This window comes from Rissa tridactyla, chromosome 14 (assembly GCF_028500815.1).
Source record: "Rissa tridactyla isolate bRisTri1 chromosome 14, bRisTri1.patW.cur.20221130, whole genome shotgun sequence".
Lineage (NCBI taxonomy): Eukaryota > Metazoa > Chordata > Aves > Charadriiformes > Laridae > Rissa > Rissa tridactyla.
In genome coordinates this window covers 371,306-390,308 of record NC_071479.1, presented here as the reverse complement: position 1 = coordinate 390,308, position 19,003 = coordinate 371,306, and the positions used below count along the sequence as shown (strand labels likewise).

The 19,003-nt window shown below is 41.2% G+C and overlaps 1 protein-coding gene across 2 annotated transcripts in view; it reads right to left on the bottom strand.

Annotated features, from left to right (window-relative positions):
- Window positions 1-19,003, bottom strand: part of GPR107 (G protein-coupled receptor 107) — a 40,636-nt gene that overhangs the window by 7,610 nt on the left and 14,023 nt on the right. Inside the window, exons 11-17 of one of the 2 annotated variants that reach the window (XM_054220331.1) lie at window positions 18,328-18,401; window positions 17,637-17,754; window positions 16,497-16,627; window positions 14,643-14,686; window positions 6,220-6,269; window positions 5,400-5,483; window positions 4,467-4,591 (exon numbers count right to left, since the gene is read on the bottom strand). In XM_054220331.1, coding sequence (XP_054076306.1) covers window positions 4,467-4,591; window positions 5,400-5,483; window positions 6,220-6,269; window positions 14,643-14,686; window positions 16,497-16,627; window positions 17,637-17,754; window positions 18,328-18,401 — 626 coding nt within the window. The remainder of the gene's footprint in view (window positions 1-4,466; window positions 4,592-5,399; window positions 5,484-6,219; window positions 6,270-14,642; window positions 14,687-16,496; window positions 16,628-17,636; window positions 17,755-18,327; window positions 18,402-19,003) is intronic. The other variant, XR_008469264.1, reaches the window with a different exon arrangement.

Genomic DNA, 19,003 nt, shown 5'->3' with positions numbered 1-19,003 from the left:
ACATAGCAATGCAACAGCAGACAGATTGGGATCTATAAACAGGTGTTTTGCACATACATGATACCAGAGTAGTCCTAAGACTTGACTCACAGCTAGCACGATCCCACCTGGCACACAGCCTAGGCTTTAGCACTGCACTTCAATACAATTACAAACCCATTACACACCAAGATGATGACAAAAATGATTAGAGGTTATGGCTAAGAGGGAATGATCCACTTTCATGGAGGGAAAAGACAAACAGCTACATACTGAAATTGCAACCAGGTCAAGTCATGTCATTTGTTACCAGAGAGGCCATTTACTGTCCCTGCCCTGCGACAACAGCAAAGAACCGGGAGAGATTTCGGGGCGGATTTCTCAACAGTGAAAATTAAAGACCGTCTGATGAGCGCTGTTCTTGTCTCATAACAAATGTATGGCCTAGCTCTCGAGTCTTCATTTTCTCTGACTGTTCATGTATAATGGGCAATTCCTCTCCCTCTCAAAATCAGGTCAGCCAACATGTTTTAGTGCCCAGTAAGATACGGCTACCAGCACTAAGACCAAGCACACTGCAATTCTCATTTTAGTCCTCTGAGCGATATCAAGACATCGGTTCTGACCTGCAATACTGCTAGTAAGTGTCCCTCACCTGCAGTTTGCTGAACTGCATTTCTAGCCCACAAACTAGTAGTAGCTAAAACGCCACAAATCCTTCTCACTAAAGCATCTCTGTCCAGAGAGGATTTTTGTAGCTGTCAGAGGAATACCTGTCACAAATGAGGCACAAAAGGAGTTCCCTGAACACTCCATTGCACAGTGGTACATGCCACAGTAATTACATCCTTTTCTTCCCCCCCGCGCCCCCCCCAGCATTGTATCCAAGGTATCAAGGAATGGCTAAACATTCAGAAGCATTTTCAGCGCTCCACAGTGGTGGATCTCAGCTGCCTTTTCTCCTGTTTTTTGTTTTGTAGTCCCAACATGAAACACTGTGATACTGGTAGCTGCCAGCCCTATTGCAAACTGGAGTGAAAAAGCAAAAAACACTGATCTCTGCATGGGAAAGATGTGTTAGGTGAAGAAAATCACTTCTAATAGAGAGCATCATGAATCAGTCTGCCATGAAGCACAACCTGAGAGAAAGCAGAGAAAAGCAACCAACCAGGACTTCAAGTCTCAGCACAGAATAGACTGCCTCATTATACACTGAGAAACTCCAGATCCCAAGGCATAAAGCAAAGGTAGGTCAGTGTCACCACAACAGTTCACTATGTTGAGGCTGTTTTGGGTGCTAAGGAAAAGCCAAGTTGGTCCCCACGTGCTCACTAAGATGGATTTAGAGCATCTGAATTGAGAACAAAATGATTAATGGCTTTTTCCTGCAATTCCTCCTCCAGCAGAAGTATCTTAACCCCACATGCACATATGAACACCATTCTCAACCAAGATCCATAGAAGAGCACTTTAGTACCTAACATTTAAAACAAACTTACAGAGTAATGTATTAACTTACTGCAAGAGTAAAAAAAAAAAAACCACACACCACAAAACTGCTTCCTTTCCCCTTTCTCACCCGCACCTCATCTAATGTACTGTTTATATTTTTGTGTTTATGCCCCAGAAATGGCATTAGGACTGCAAGCCTGACAACTCTTTCTGCCAAGTGTGGCTGCAGCTTTTCAAACAGAGTACTTTAGCGAACTGTCAGCGACAAGCCCATGTACTGACAGAACAGGCTCAAGAGGCTGCCCAGCACAGAATACACAGAAAGCCACTTTGTGGATGATGAATGGCTATTGACCCTACTTGAAAAAGAACAGACTGGTCCTTCAGTTCAGGTTTAGTCATACTCTCCTCTGCACCAGAACAACTTCTGTTGAGTCTGGTATAACTGAAGAGAAAGTCCTGTAACACCTGTGGATGCTTTCCCCCAAGATAGAGGCATGTTAGTTGAAAAGCCTTATTACAAGTTACTTTTACCGTTCCTGATTTATAGTTTATTTTTGAGGGTTACAAGAATTTACAGAGAGAGAATTTGTACCTTATATTGCTTCTGTCACAGACACCTTAGTTTTTGGATTTTTTTTTGAAACTTCGCAGATTTCTACACTGTCCTTAACAATATTTGCATTTACTGCCAGACTGAGCTTTGTATAGTTTGCACTGCTTGAAAACAGGCATAAGCTAGAGAGCTGCACTTAAAAATGCCCTATTTTTTGCTGGAAGACAAGCAAGCCTGGAACACAGGCTTGACGACCTCACGGCTTTCCCCTCCACTGGCTCATAGAAGTGTTGAGTCTAAAGAAACAGAATGCTTCTGCAGCAAATGTTTTTAAAAGCCTGATTTTAACAAAAGCCCTCTGGAAGAAGAAAACAACCATAAAACCTGGCAATAAGATATGGCAGAACACTATGAAGTTCACGTGCTTTTAACTTCTCCTATAGCCTCTGAAGACAAGTGGGTATTTATCACACGAAAGACAAAACACACTCATACAATGGTTAGTCAGGATACTGTCACGCACTTAGTCACTTGCTCAAATAATCCTTGATATTCCCCCCCCCACCCCAGAAAAAACATTTAATATTTATAAAAACAGAAATAGGACCCAGCAAGACCAAGTCAACAAGAAATTGAATATCCTTTCACTGCAGTGCTTCACCTGTCACAGAATGCGTATACACCATGCTTTTCAAACACATGCACACTTAACCTCCCCAATGCAGCTGGGGAAGGGAGAACAAGGCACAGATTATACCCTGCCAAGTGCCCAAATGGAGTTAAACTTCTGGTGAATCAGATGAGAAAAATTCAAGCAAGGCTAAGGGGACCAACCCACGAGGCACAACAATGGAAACTCCCAAGGCAAAGAGCAAAATGCCTTACTAGGAAAAGGCTCACAAGGAATTCTGATCCTTGAGTTTCTAGTAATGTCTATTTTGCTATGGTAAGATGTAAATCACTTAATTAGTTCATTAAGCTTTCTCCAGCTTATTTCTGGCAAATTCTCCTAAATTTAGCAGCTTCTCCAATTTACTGAAGTCACTAAATATAAACGGCACTATATTATTAGTCCTAAAAAAGCCTAAGTAAAAATTCATTAAGCATGTAATGCAAAGTTGAAATTCACTCTAACAGGCAAAAAGGAAAAAAAGCTCATTTATGTACAATCACAAATCCTGCCACATCTTCCAGTTCAGACCGTGCCTTCCTCATGTGGATGTTTATTTACCAGCTTCCAAACTGAAACACGTTTCTTACATAAACCATTTAAACACCTTTAAGTGATAGTGATTTTAAGGTCACTACCCACTAGTTGCATTCCACTTGCAACACTGACAGATTTTATGGACACAAAGCAAAAATAGCTAAGCGTTTGGAAAGACGACCTTTGTTACTAGAGATATTTCTGAGAAATTAAACTCCTTGCATGACAATCTCCTTGTAGCAATTTCCCAATAACATCCATTTCTTTGAGCTAACTGTGAGGGCAAACACATTCTGACTTTTTTTGCCCCTGCAACAAAAATTAGAGTGTTGACTTGTTTCACCCAAGATAAGGTAAAGGAGTTTTGCCAAACTGGAAAAACTCTTAGGCTTCTGAGCCTGTACATGAATTGCAATTATGCATGAAACGTGTAAATACTAGAGAGATTAGGTTAGCTCTGCTCCTATTAAGGCAACAGAGTCTGTAGCAATTATAGCTATATTCAACACTTCTAGCATGCTGAATTTCTCAGGGCAATTTCTATTATAGATTCAGGAATGCCACTTTTTTTTTTTTTTTAAGTCCTCAGAAAACTACTGCAAAGAAAATGACAGGGACTTAGGCTGAGCACCACTTTATAATTTCTCCAGACTATCTCAGGTCCTACTGCATTTGTGGTGCCTCATGGTTTAGCAACAAGAAATAGTGAAGAGTGAAGAGAACAGTGAAGAGTTCTGAGAAAAATCCATCTCCTCAGCTCAGTGTTACTCAAGATAAATTTCTGCAAAGCTACAGGCTGAACATCAAGGTAGAAGCGACCGCACACCATGCTCATTTATATTCTGTAGATTGGTACTTCATTTTTGTCATTGGTTTGGTTGTTTGGGGTTTTTTTTGTTTGCTTGTTTGTTTTTTTTTTTTTTTTAATATGAAGCATTAGTGACAATCCCTAAGGCTGACTGGTGTTCAGCAATACAGACTAAACACAGAAGCTTTTTTTACTTGATATTTTCATGGTTATCTTTTTGCCCCATTAAAAGCTTTCCCAGCTTATTCCACACTATTGCAATATCCAGCTCAGAGGGTCCTATGCATATCACAAATCTCCTTGGTAGTTAACACACACCAAAGGGACACCTCATCTTCAAACACATGGGCAGATCTCATTCTTCTTCAAAAAAGTATTTAGAGAGATTAAAGTAAACTGGTTTTAAGCATTAATTTTCTCAAATCAAATGAAGTAAAAAAAAAAGGGAGGGGAGGGGTTCTTACACAGCTTCCATCTCCAAGTCATCCTCATCGTCTTGAGAAAGCTGTAGATAAGGGTTGTCTGATGCCGGACGGAACTTGTACCCAGTGAGGACAAAGAACACAAGCGTGGCCATTTCATCCAGCAGCTGCAAGTGAAAACACAAGATGGAAGTTCAGTCCTTCATGGTCATGAAACATTTCTCCTCATTCATAAGGTTCAAGATTTAATGGCCAAGAAGCCTGTGCCATAACAGAAATAAAGTAATTCCTGTCCTGTTATCATTAATCCCAGGCTAAAAGCTGTCAAGCCCTTTGTTCTTTCTGCTTTCCCTGTCACTTTAAATACAGTTACAGTTCTAGCCATCACGCCAGTCCTTTTAAATAACTACTGCAAGACTTGGCTTTTAAATGAGGGGGAAAAAACATCATCCCTAAGTTGTTTGGTACTTTCAACAGGTAATGTCTTCCAAAGACTCCCTGCACGGTTACTTGCATTATATGTTACGGAACAAAGTATTTAAAAGTCACTAGGCAAATAAAGCCTGTAGATGGAAGAGTGAAAGCCTATTTCATTGGCTCCCTGGGGCCTCAATTACCCAGGGCAAACCTGACTAATTTTTGTCTCCTTTTTATGTTCTTGATTAATTTCCTTCAGACATTTTTAAATTGAAAGACTAAAAAAATCAATAATGCAATTACTTTCAGACATCTCATGTATAATCCAGCAGCCTTACTGGACAAACATAAAACTAAATACACATTCCTGCCACCTTAGGCACATCAGTGATAAAAATCAAGAGGAGACAGGGTGCAGCACTGAGTTTTCAGATGTTCTACTATAACATGAGAAACAATTTATGTTGTCGTTTTTTGTTGGTGCAGTTATATTTTTTCTTTTTCCTATTATTCTTTAAATACCAGGGAATGGATATATTTTCCTTTGCTGGCAAATACCTGGTACAGCCATTTCCACTGGAATGGAACAGCAATCTTTATGAGAATTGCAATGATCCGTGTGAAGTAAATGTAACACACAATCTGGGAAGGAGAAGGAGAAAGCATGATGAGAATAGCACCGTCCTTATAGAACCTCTTTTTCCCAGAGAAACAGCTCGATTCCCAGACAACTCAGCACGTCAGATTAGCCTTACTATGCTCCTTGATAAACATGAAAGACAGACTGAGGGCTCTACTGCTTGTTGAACAACCAGATGACTCAAGCTATTGCTAAAATATTTAAGTTACAGCAGGAAAACGCTTTAAGATTTTGTAGAACTTTAAGAATCACGATTATAATTTATTACTCTTACCACTTATCAGAGCCTGAAATGAGGCTGCTGGAGATCATTAAGAAGGCTATGCTCTCTTGGGAGGTATGCTGATGGCTCCCACTGACTTAATCAGAAACTGCACACATGCATCTCAAGGCACCATTTGGTCCCAAGTTTAATTTTTAGCAAGTTTACAGTACGTTATTCAAGCCCATCAATTCAACTGGCAGATCAAGCTGTCTCCAGAGGAAATCAGTGATCATTACAAATAACTGGAACCACTTTAAAGATAGACAGAAGGATGCTACCACTAGGAAAAGAAGGGAAGTTGCTCTGAGGATTTTAGCCCAGTTGACCAAGATGCCGAAGCACAGCACTGCCACAGAACTAGGAACATCTCCACTACACACACCCCATCTGTAGCAGCTTCCAACGAGTAATCCATCAAAAAGCTTGACTGGCTTCTAAGTGCTCTGTATACATGCAAACAGGTGTTTACTTACCATAACATAGTAATGTCTGAAAAGCTTCAGCTTTGCTAGGTTAATGGCAGCTATCAAGAGAACACAGAATTCCATCAGAAAATTGTTAAAATGAGACAGAGTTTCTTCGGATGCTTGTCTGCAAGGCAGGCAAGTGGGCAAAACCAGTTCTCAGGTAACCCCAGACTAGAAGAGTTTGTCCCACAGCCCATTGGGTGCTCTGAGGAGTGCCAGTCTGGCTTGTTTACCTACTGAGAACTCCTACACTGGGGTGAATTCCCTCTTAAAAAGGCAATTCAGTGAGATCACTTTTACACTAAATTTTATATGCACGCATTCTGCAATATAGAACCTTCCCCTAATGCTTATCTGTATATAGCCAGCTACATACAATCACCTCACTCCTGCCAGAAGGGCCACGTCACACAACATTGCTTCCTAGAAAATTCACACCTTTTCTAGAATCCTCCCTGACCTGCTCCGCGCCTTCAGCTGACCTGAGCACCCTGGAGGTAATTGCGGCTCTGGGAATCACTGCATCTTGTCGAACAGCAGCACAAGTATTTTAACATCAAAGCAGTATCCTCTATCATTCGTGGCTCAGTCACAACTTACAAGTGAAATGGGAAGTCAGATGAAGTAGTTCTCATAGCAAATGCATCTGTTTGTCACAAACTGTGTAAGCTAAGGCCCCAGGCTAGCCTGTGTTTACTGGACAGATTACATCTTGAGCTCTTGAGGAACACAGCTGATATTCATGTGAACAAGCAGAGGTCAACAACAGATGGAACAGCTGTCAACTCTGGTTTGAGAGTCAGGTTTTATAGGTGCAGCAGGATTACAAATACAGACTCCTGGTGCTTTTGTGACAAGAGAAGAGGCAAAGATTCCAAGATATGCTGACAGCATACAGAGATGCAATTTAGAGCCAACGAACATGAGCTGCCAGTTAGAAAAGTACTACCACATATGTACTGGTATTCCCTCCAAGCCCTCCTTGCGATTTTTTTTTTTTTAATCAGATGTGGAAGCACAACACATTGTGCTTAAGTTCACCTGCACTCCCTCACAGAAATCATCCACTGCAAGAAGCAAATTTATAAATAAGGTTACATGTATGATTTTCTAGGCTCACAGCAGTGCAAAATATAGTATTATACATGAGGAAAAAGAGGGCTAATAGCTACCAAAAATGTGTTTCACTTCTTGCGACAAAAACAATAAAGCTTTTCTTACGGAAAGGTAGATGTCAAATGCACTAAAGTAAACTGTTCTAGGTTCCCACTACATAAGCTACCATGAAGACGGAAAACACACTATTTTAAACCTGCTTTTTATAATCTAGAGATCAAGAGTCACTTTCCAAAACTCACCTTTAGTGTTCCAGGAGAACCACTGAAAGCTATGGACACCTTGAGACAGAAACAAACCCTCCTTCAGCAGACATATGACAACCACCCCTGACTTACACAAGGCATAAACTGAGTGACAGGCAGATAAAACTAAGCTAAGAGTAGTTTTGATTTAGTGCTGGCTAGTGGCTTCTACACATTTCCAAACAGTATGTTTAACTTTTGACAGAGCACAGGGCATGTCAGGAAGAGAAAGCAGAGCCAGAGCTCAACAGAAAAAAACCCGCAAACCTTATTTGTGAAGGAACACCAAGGTTGTTTCCATACAGCTAAAGCTTGTACCGTGCAACACTCGTCTGAACACCAGTCAGACTGAGTTGGCTTTGGGCAAGACTGTGCTCACAGGGGCGAGCTTACAGCACAGTATGTCAGAGGAACACCAGCTCTCAGGTTTGGGAGGATGCTCCCTTCTGGACTGCAATATGAAACACTGAACATAGAATAGCATCTACTTTGCAATATACAGTTCTGGGCTTCCAGAAAGCAATGCCCAAGCTCTAGACCTGCATCTGTAGAATACCAGCAGCGAAGCACAGAGTAACAGATGTCAAGACTTGGAACTGTTAGAACAAGAACCTAACTAAATCATTGGTAGCTAAATCAGCCCTGAGACATTGGCTTACCTACTTCTCCCTCATTTCTTTCCCTTGCAAAAGCTAGTTTCCCCACAATTAAATAGCAAAAACTTACGGATTTTCATGGGTCTAGTGCTCTACCAAGTAACCTAATGTTAAAAAGATTTTCATAATACACTTGGAGAAAGATTAAACCATGTAAAATATGCAGGATAAGCTCATTAAATTGTGAAGCAGGGAAGCAATATTGTCCTATTTAAAGGAGAGCTACATTAAGTGCGACCATGAAGATCTTGTGATTTACCACATACCGTCTTGTACACAGAAGGATCTATTTTGAACTCAACACATTCATCTTCAAAAACTGCCACCAACTGGTGCAATGACAGGCCATGAGAATTACCAGGCTTTGTAGCTAAAGGAACACCAACTCAACAGCTGTGATTCAAACTGCCAGTCCATCAGTGCTTTACAGTCAACAACCGAGTGAGCTGGAGAGTCATTTCTGTTGGATTCATGCAGTGCATGGGAGGAAAGGATCATGAAGCCAGAGATTTGGCTGCCAACTGAAGTGTCACAACGCCACCTCTTCCAACTGACAGAGCACAGCTCAAGATCTCACCGACTCACCATGATAATCAGAGTCATAGGTTGGTACATCTAGGTATCTAGAGTGGCTAAGCATAGGAAACAAGGGTGAGGGGAGGAAAAAACAAAAAAAAAAGACAACCACCACCAAGTAGCAAGACTGAAGAGCCACCTCTGGAAGCTGGCTTGCTTATTTCTCACAACTAAATGCTCTCCTCTAGCTGCCTCAACTTCAGGAATACTTCTCTCCGCTATTAGACACTAAAGTCAGTATTAACCCGCGTCCACAAAATTCTGCCAGTTTTTTTTTTTTAAACAGCTGAAAGTTACAGCACACACTGTTCTGGAGAAAGTCTAAAATCATCATTGCTTGGCATCAGCAGCCTGTGAAATGCTTTTTCACAGGCTGAATGTGCTCCAAGCAGTAACACTCGAGTTGCGCGATGCTGGACATTTTAAGATTTTGATTCACCTTAGCTTGGCAGTGCAGACACTGACAGCAACACTTGCAAGGAGAGAGGCTAGGCCAGCAGCTGTCACTTGCTACTTGAATCACTTGCAGCCCCAACCTGTAAAGCTGTGATAACACAGCAGCAATCACAGCATGCAGTAAAGGCTGGGTAAATTTATGTTTTGAGTATGATAACCATTCTTCAAGGAATAGTACTTAACCGCAGAGAAGGAAAAAAAAATAGAGAGTTTCTACCAAAGGTTTTACAAATGAATTCATACTTGTGTTCCATCTCTTTCGTAAAGTAATTGAAAAGATGAAAGCCATCCTCCAAGAAAGGTTTATAACAATGACTATACCTTGCTTCCCTCAGTTTCCCCTCTCTATCACCATTTACTTTAACAGCTTGTGCCTGCAATAGCCTGATCTGCATCAATCAAAACATAGCATACCACAGTATTTTGATAATCAGTCTCTTTTCAGATTGTCCCCTGTGCTAATTTCAAATGCTGAGACATCCTACAAGATGGGGGAAAAGAAAGTCAGGCTATCCATTACAGCCTTGCACATGGTCAGACAGCAGCTTTTTGATGAGTAACTCTGATCTTTTTAGAATACATATGTAATAAAAATAAGAGGACTGCAGCTGAGGGCATAGGGAGCTCAAGTCCAGACAATACAGTACGCAAGGGCAAACCATAATGCATCTTGAGTGAACATGCTGACAGCTAAGAATACTTCTACAATGCTTTGCACCCTATACTCACTCTGGTGTGTTTGAAATGCAATCCGTGCCATTACCAAACAGTAAATGGAAGTCTTCTATTCCCCCCAGGAATGAAGACACACACGTAGATCTAGACCTCAAAAAGCAACTCCAGGAGTAACTCTGAGAAGCACGGACTCATCATCTCTACAGCACTCTGCTTAAAAGCATTCCTATACTAGAAAGAAGAATCCAGCAAACAGATAACAGTAACTCTCCATGTCATGCATGAGAAGGTGGCACAGACTAGTTAATCTTGATATTCTGAAACACATTAGCCATGTGGCACAAGAGTTCCCCCCTAGGGTCATAAGAAAGTCTGAAGTACAGGACAAGCAATGTATCTCGAACACCTAACAGCTACATCGACCCTGCATAGCCATCCAGGCGCCTGGAAGTGGTACACTGAAACATAACAGACCTATTTCATTTCTCAACATTTCCCAGCTCTCTAGTGCTATCCATCGAGGTCTCAACACTTAAATCACTAAGCTTTATCTCAAGGTTTCAGATGCCCATGTACTGCCTGGAGCACGTTTACCCTTGGGTTACCCCCTCCTACCCACTGGAGAGCTGCGGGGGTGTTTTAGCACAGGTCTCCCGGGAGCCAACGCCTCCAGTGTCTGCTAAGCTCAGCTAAGCAGAGGGTGTTCTGCACCACACAGGACGAGGCTCTTTCTTTACAGCATTTTCATAGTACAGAAGCAGGAGGACAGTGAATACAGCAAGTGTTTTTTCCTGACACGGGGGCAAGTATGAAAGCATTAATCACCATTTGCCCACTGCACGGCACAGAGGGAATGTTGCCTGGGAGCTACACACTGCAATGTATTTCCCCCAATTCTGCTGCCAACTGTGACATGCTGCAGTGCTTCAGGAAAATAGCTAACCGTTTGTGATCAGACTGCACCAAGTTTCACATATCTCATTGCATGCGCAGAGGTACAAGCAGAACAAAAACTGCAGTGGTGATTCCAGACTTCCATTCCTCCTTCAGATGACATGATACGCAGCAGTGGCTTATGAGACTTGAGGGGTCCAGTGACCAAGAACTTTGAGTTTCAACCAAAAATAAGCAAGTTTACTACAACGTACTCCCTCTCTTCCTTTTCTCATGATGCCTGTAAACAAGGTAGTGGTAGTTGACCATCTTTCCAGCCCAAACAATTTTAAGCTCAGTTTGCAAGGCTGATTGCCTTAAATCTGCAAGACATCTGTAATGCAGGTCTAGAAATGGACAGAGAGCACGGACTCTCATCTGAAAGAGCATACAGTGACAGACCAAAGAGCTGCAGCTAGGCACTTGCTTAAGTCTGAAGGTGGTGATTTTAAAAGGGGAAGAAAAAAGCTTCTAAAAATGGGATGTTTACGCCCACTGCTGTGCAAGATAAGAAGCCTGTGTAGGTCAGATATTTTGCTTTAAAGATCACCTTCAAGGGAAAAAAGCAAACAATCAGGCAGCTCAAATTCAGCTGTATTGCTGTGCTATGCCATCTCTTCACTAGCAATCCACAGCATCTGTGCATGTAAGGTCTTCCTGGATAATTATGGCTTTAGACCTGTTCCTCTAGCTTTCCCACTTTAGAAAAATTTAAAAAAGTTATCAAGTTCAAACAACCATTACCTAGTGATTCCAATTCACTGCTACTTACAATAAGCCTTTTCAATAGTTGTACATTGCTAATACATTATGGCAAGCACAGCTGTAAGTCTAAAAGACTGGTAGTTCGACCAGTTTTCTGCTTCATTTCTAGTCAAGTCACCCTGCAGTCATGGCTGCACTTGACCCAAGGGAGTGCTATCTAATAAACAGGTTGTGAAGTAGCTGGAAGAGGACAAGACTCAGGAAACTGAGCCATGAGGTCCTGGAGTTGTTAGTTCTAAAAGACACAAGGAAGCAAAAGTAATTTTCCTTTGGTCTTTTTCACCAGTGAGAAAGTCACCAGAAAACTCAGCACCAGGAAAAACAGCGATTGAATTTATAGTACATAATTACCCGAGACACCCTTTAAGTTAATGAAGTTTGTGCGAAGAACAGGGAAAGCAGCCTTTAAGGTAATACCAGATAATAAATCCCAGCAAGCAATAGGCAGTCCACGTAGAACTGTCTGCACAAGATTCAGTCAGATCTAACCACAAGACAGGTAGTACAGCAGTTAACTGTATATGAGAAGATCCAGGATTTATCAACTTCAGTAGAAAACTGTCTTCAACTGGGGGGGGGGAATAGATGCTGGTGATTTCAGAGTTAGCACTGGTCCTGTTTTTTTCATGAGAAGCTAAGATACTAAGCAGCACCTCTGCAAAACAGGGCCTCGAAGGGAAGCCTACAGAGTTAAGAGTATATGGTTCTAGTCAAGACTATTCATTGATAAGCCTAACATGAATGATTTTAACTTATTACAGTGCAGCCGAATCATTTTGGTTTTCTCAACCAGGCACACCAGCAGCATGACATCATTAGGTAACATCCTGCTCCTGGCATCACACTGCCACTCACTTGCTCCGCATGGGCTCTTATCAACAGCATCTGAATACTCGAACCATGTATTTCACAAGTGAGTCCCAGCACTGTGGCTGTCCTGGCCACAATGTGCTGCCAGCCTATGCACGGTTTTCCCTGAAAAAAAGCTATTATTTCATTATTAATGTAGCATAACACAGCTGCTAAGTCCCTCTCAACGCACACTTACTGAACTTTCAGAATCTGCACAGCCAGATGGTAACATCAGTAGGTCAAGTGTGGTAACAGCAGTAGGTGATCCACAAGCAACATTCATGATGAGTGCCGTTACCCGTGGAAAGCAAGACAAAACAGACGACTAAGAAGAGTCCTTAAGGGCTATTGTGCATAGCACTGACTAGCGTATAGACACAGCCAGTTCTTCTCAGATCACCATTTTCTTTTACCTCCATTATACACCTCAATGTATCCTTCAGAGCTGCTTGGGTGTACTCAGGTCTGGATTCCACCCATTACCATGAACAGTGGACAGGTCCAGTCTTTATGCAGAACATCCTTGACATTGGCCACTTTTTCTCCTTCACTCAATAGATTTTGAAGTTAAGCAAACTCCATAGCACCATCTTGTGATAAGAACCATCAAGTGCAAGGTAGGCACGGTGTAATCACCTGAGGCCGTACAGATCTAGAGGTTTTGGCTGTTACATGCACTATCTGCTGATTGCTCAGCATCTGAATAGTCACAGACTCAATTGCCACCCAACAGTTCTGCCTTAGTTACAGGAAAGCTGACTGCTATTTGCAGTCACGCACAGTGGCTCACCCTAAGAACCAGGCCTTACATACACGAAGTCCTCAGTTCAGAGGAAAGACTGCTTTCACGGTGTGCCTAAATTTAAGCAGACTTTGTAACCATAAGAGCATAAATACTCCAGAACATACGCTGAGTGGACAAGGCAAAACAAATTCATCAGTGAATGTCACTGAACCCATGTAAACACACTGATGAGAAAGCTACCAATAACATTCATGTTATATCAACACTAACCTCTTCTGCATTGGTTTCTATGAGAAATTAAATATTTTCCCCCCTTTAGGTTTGAGGTGGTTTGGGTTTTTTTGTGTTTGCACGGTTGTTGTGGATTTTTTTTTTTTTTTAACAACTTGAATCTAAAAAAATGCTGGGCTCCCCTTAATTATTGTTTCAATTCAACAGATTGCAAGAGACCTAATCTGTGGTCTGCACAGAGCTGAGCTCAGTACCCAGCCTCACAGTTCACCTACTAGACTACAAAGGCAATCTCCACCAAAATCCAAGAGTCTCAGTGGAAACCAGGAAACAGCTGGAAGAAGTATCCAGACATAGGAGGTTATGTCCAGAAAGGAGAGACAAGAGTTAACGGGTAAGACTGGGTTGAAAAGATATTGCCAAAAAAGAGCCTTCTACAAATAAAGCTTTCAAGTAGGCCATCAAATGGCAGATTACTGAAATGGCTGCCTGCTTCCAAGGAAGCCAGTGCTATGCTCCACAGCTTGAATCTGCAGCCAACTGAAGAACTAATTAAGAAGAGAGGATAAGGCAGGAAAAGCACATGCTACAGAAGCCATATTTGGGTTGGCCTTCCATCCATCATCTCACTGCTACAATAAACGCAACTCAGCTTTACACAAGCAGTCCTTTAAGCTCCTGTACAAACATGGACAAGTCAAGAACCGTGTTACACTGAACACCAATTTATGTTTTGTTTCAAACGAGGTTTGTTTTCCTCTATTCTGGCAGGAACAGATTTCTGCAGAAATTTAAACAAGGGAGTCTATTTTGACTAATAGTCAGCAATTGGGGAATTAATTTCTAGCTCTGCTTCTGAACACCCGAGTGAGAAAAGAAGGAAAATCTGTCAAGATGATTTGCTCTAGATGTCATGTCTAGCTTGAGCACTGAGAGCTGTGCAAGTACAAGAGAGTAAGTTTCACACATGAGTTCTGATAGTCAAAACAATACACGAAAAAGCTCATTTTCCAGAAGTTATTCCTATGAGCCCACTGAGGAAAAGCATCGGTGCAACAATAACACAGTGTAGATTTATAGTTTTAGTTTACGTATTTAAAATCAACATCATGTGTTTGAAATTCTGGCATTATCTTATGGCATGTAGCATAAACCAGAAGAAAATTACAGATTACTTGCCTTTCCCATCTGTTGCTGAAGCTTCCTGTAAATGTCTTATTGACCTGAAAAATAACAGGGGAAAAAAAGAGTAGATTAGCTACAATTTTTCCACTCCCTTTTCACTGCAGCCCTCTAACAAGTTTTGTTAGCTCTTTATGGCTGGGCTATGCTCATGATTAACTGTGTTTAGTGTGCTTGGCACTGAATATATTTCACCCCCATCTCCCCGGCTCAGGCAGTTAGTTCAAGTATCTGTATCTCCTTGTGATTAAGAAAGCTGATTGCTAAAGCCTACTTCAGCCTACAGAAAGCTTTGTGGGAGGGAGAGAGCAGAGTGAGAAACTGGGGCATTTTCCAGCATAATGCTTTACACTTGTACAGTTAAGCTGAGCTACTATTCAGAGCACTGCCAAGCATTTGGCATCTTACTGCCCTTTTAAGCTCTTTTCATTTAAATAGTTGATTACAGCTTACATGTCTACATAGGCAACTTATGTAACAGAAGCTACCCTGCAGGAATGTAAACTCAAGGGCCAAGTCTTAGTCACCTTGCTCACATGAGTCATCCCAACAGCTGCAGTGACACTACCCAGATGAAAAAAGGGGCAGGATTTTATGTCCTGGGCTTCACCACCAGTTTATGTTGGTACCGTGACAATGCAGGAACACTGGTTGCACACTATGAACAGTTACAGCACAGCTCACCCAACTGCATTTTTTTCTTTAGATGCAGTTTCTTTATGGAAAGCAAGTTTCGTACCACTGTATCACTAGGTAGCATATATGGATTCTAGCATTAGGTAGTAAGAGCTACAACTGTAGAAGTCATCTTTATCATAGGAAATCAAGTCTCTCTACAGTTAAATTTAATATTCCTGCAGGTTTATTTACCATACCCAAACGCACTCAAACTCAGAAGAGCTACTGCATTTTGACTGGAATGGGGGAAGGGACAAGTGGGTAGTGCAAATTTCTTGGAAGACATTTCCCAGCCTTGGCAGAAGGCCAACAAGGCTGTGTATTGTTTTGATCCTACACAGAGGACAATTGGGAAGGTAAGGACACATGCGCTATCAAACAGTTCTCCGAAACACTCAAGAGTTACACACTCTAGAGCGGTGACATGTTTACTAGACAGACATTTATATTCACTCCATGTTTCAGAAAAAAATACTGAAGATAAAAAAGAATATTCTGCATTTACTAACCAGGGAGCCAGAAACTCCTTCATATCCTCCTTTAAATGCAGCTGTTTATCCAATTAAGACTAAAATGAATTTGGAAGATGAATGTTCTGACTAATTGGCAAGAAGCAACAATAGTGTTTTTCTGAATTATCTGTGTTTTGGTCAAGTTTTATATAACCAACATTATTCCTTGACAAGTAGAGTGGAAGGAAGGGCAGGGAAACGCTCCCTGTGGGATTATTTCTTCTAAACAGTTAAGTAAAAATGCAGCTACTCTGCTTGAAGGCAGCACGAATCTTAGACAGCACTATTGTTTTAGAATTTAGCAGCCTAGTTTCCAGCCTCAGGCAGTAAAGCAAAATCCCGTTTCTCAATGTAAGAAAGAGTCAGCGCTCCTGCAAAATTTTGGGTTTCAAAAGCACCTCTGTCTGTACTGTGCTGGTCACACTTAAAATCACCACCCACCTTACCTTATCCCCACTTTAACATCCCTAAAAGAAGTATCTTCCACAACACAGAATTCAAAAGAATGATACAGTTTAAAAAAAATATTAACAGAACACTTGATTCCAGATGACTGACTTTTTTTACTTTGGCAGTATCTTTAGCTCTAGCTATCAGTCAATACTCAGTAGTTCAGAAACAGCTCAAGCCATCAGGGCTCAGAAACCACACAGCGACTCACCATACCACTGGAAACAGGATGGCTCCACAACACAGCAAGTCTACCAGGAAGAGGATTTCTTTCCACATTCCATATTCAGTTGTCCCCTCTTCTGTTGACTCTATGATAATATATGCCACATTTGCCAGTACCTACAGGACAAAACACACTTAATGGTTTCAGAAGCTTTCCCAGGAGATACTAGATCTGGGCTGCCAATTCAGGAAAAGCTGTCCCACAGTTGCAGAAAGAGCCCATTCAGTAACATCAATAATTCTTCTGCAGCTCTATGTCAAGAAAGTCACACATTCAGCAGCATCTTCACAGCATTTACAGAAATAAAACTGACTGGAACTTATTTCTGCTGGCATTCAGAAAGTATTCCTTTTTGTCATATGCAATACTGAATCTACTGTATCAGTAGAGATAAAAAGAGCAAAATCTATTTGTAAACATACAGAAACAGGACTCCACATACACACAGAGAGCAAACAGTCTAAATGCATTATTCTAAGTTAAGCCAATAATTCAAACTGGTCATTGACTGCATTTTGTACTCCATATCTGAGCTCTATAAGAGCCTCAAACACAAATTATACACTTGTCACTTTGCAGATGGGTAAGGGATTCCTGAAAAGGCAGAAAAACTGTTCTGCCTACAACAAATAGAAGTGCTGCTCTCCTATTTACTTCCATTCCTGGAGAGGAGACAAGCACTGATCGCTTTGAACACACTCAGAAAATTTCCCTCAGACCCAACAGACCTAGAAGTCTTGGTTTGTTTTTTTTTTTTCCACCTTAAGTCCATTCAGCAAGCATTCCAGAAGTGACAGCTTTCACTTAATTTCTGTGCTTAGCCATTTAGTACTGTTTTGCAGTCCAAGTTTTGCCCCAGCATGAATATACCTACCTTATAGTTTGCTGTTCACTTGCTGACACTATTTGATCACTATTTTCTCATACTCAATATATGGAGAAAAGTGGGGAAAATTACAGAAGTTACTTCTGGCCCAGGAAATCCCAGCTCAACTGATATTGTAACTAATAGGCTCATACAAGCAGTAACTATGCGGTATTTTGGAAAGGATTCACAGCCTTTTACAGTTTCCACAAGCAGCTCTCCCACAAGACAGTTAAGTATTGACACAGCTCAGTCCTCACCTGAAGTGGGATGACAATCATGAAGATTTTTTTGTCTTTATCTGACAGGATGTGTTTAATGAAAGCCCAGCCTGTGCCAATAAGGGCGATAGTGATGAACAGAAGAGCACCCTTCAGTCTGAAAGGGAAACAGATACCGTAGTGAGAGACTTTATCACACTTCCTCTGCTGTCCAGGTTCTCTCCTACAGTCAGTAAAGCCACAAACCCAAACAAATGCCTTGCTATTCATAATTTTGGCAAGTGCTTATCCTACAACAGTGAAGCAGATGTACTTGCTTACAACTGTGTATCACATAGCAATATTACGCTTCATTCACAATTGTCAATATATGCAATCTTTTCCCGGGGGAGTAATCCATTCACCATCATGAACAGGAGAAAACACTGGCAGCTGTACCCTCTTACCATTCACACCAAGAGCAAATTAGATACTTGAATATTAGTGCAAACAAAGAAAAGCAAAGCATTTCCTATCCTTCCACTCCCCCACCTACATAAATACCAATTCTCTGCAGCTGCCTTTTGTAAGTACAGCTTTCTTCTTCACACAGGGCTGATTATTGTCTGGTCACTCAGAACGTAGTACCAAAGAATCAGCAATTTTCCAGTTTGCTCAGGAGGGGGACAGCCCCACACGGAATTCAGTTTCATTGTTTGAATCTATCACATCAATCTTCTGACATACTTACAGGTGAGTGATGTAATAAACAACAGCCCAGCCTTCAATAGGAAATCCCTGAGAAGAAATGTAATGATAGTCGATCTGGAAGCAGAAAATACAGTGTGTTATTTTACGAACTGCTCATCAGCACCCCACCCATGTCTATAAACCAGGTCTGCTTGACAGCCACTTCGAGTTTCATTTTCCAATCAGTGTGTACAAACTCAACTCTACTACATCTCAGAGAATACTTCCTCCCAACATGTTCTACTTTTGCTTAGCAACAATGAAGTCATTTCCATTCACTGTATTTCCTAAGCATTAGGGAATGTATCTTATACAATCTACATCCTTCCTACACAGCTCCCACACTTAACTATAATTAAACAACTGCATTTGCAACCTATTTATTCATTCATTGTTCAAGTTCAGTCACATTAAGCGACGAGAGGCTTTCTAGTTTCACTTTCACTAGAAAGCAGATTCAAATCATTAGACTCCAAAGATGTTTGTCGCAGTTACACTATTGTGAACGTGAGGGTGGAGATCATGGTTGGCACAAACACTGAAGGACTAAATGCTTGCCATTACCTTTGTTTATGAGATATTTCCAGTGGAAAAGCAAAGTCAATACAATTCAATAGAGACTTTATGTATTAAAAGTGTCAAAGCTTATAACGTTAGGTCTGTTACGGCACACCATA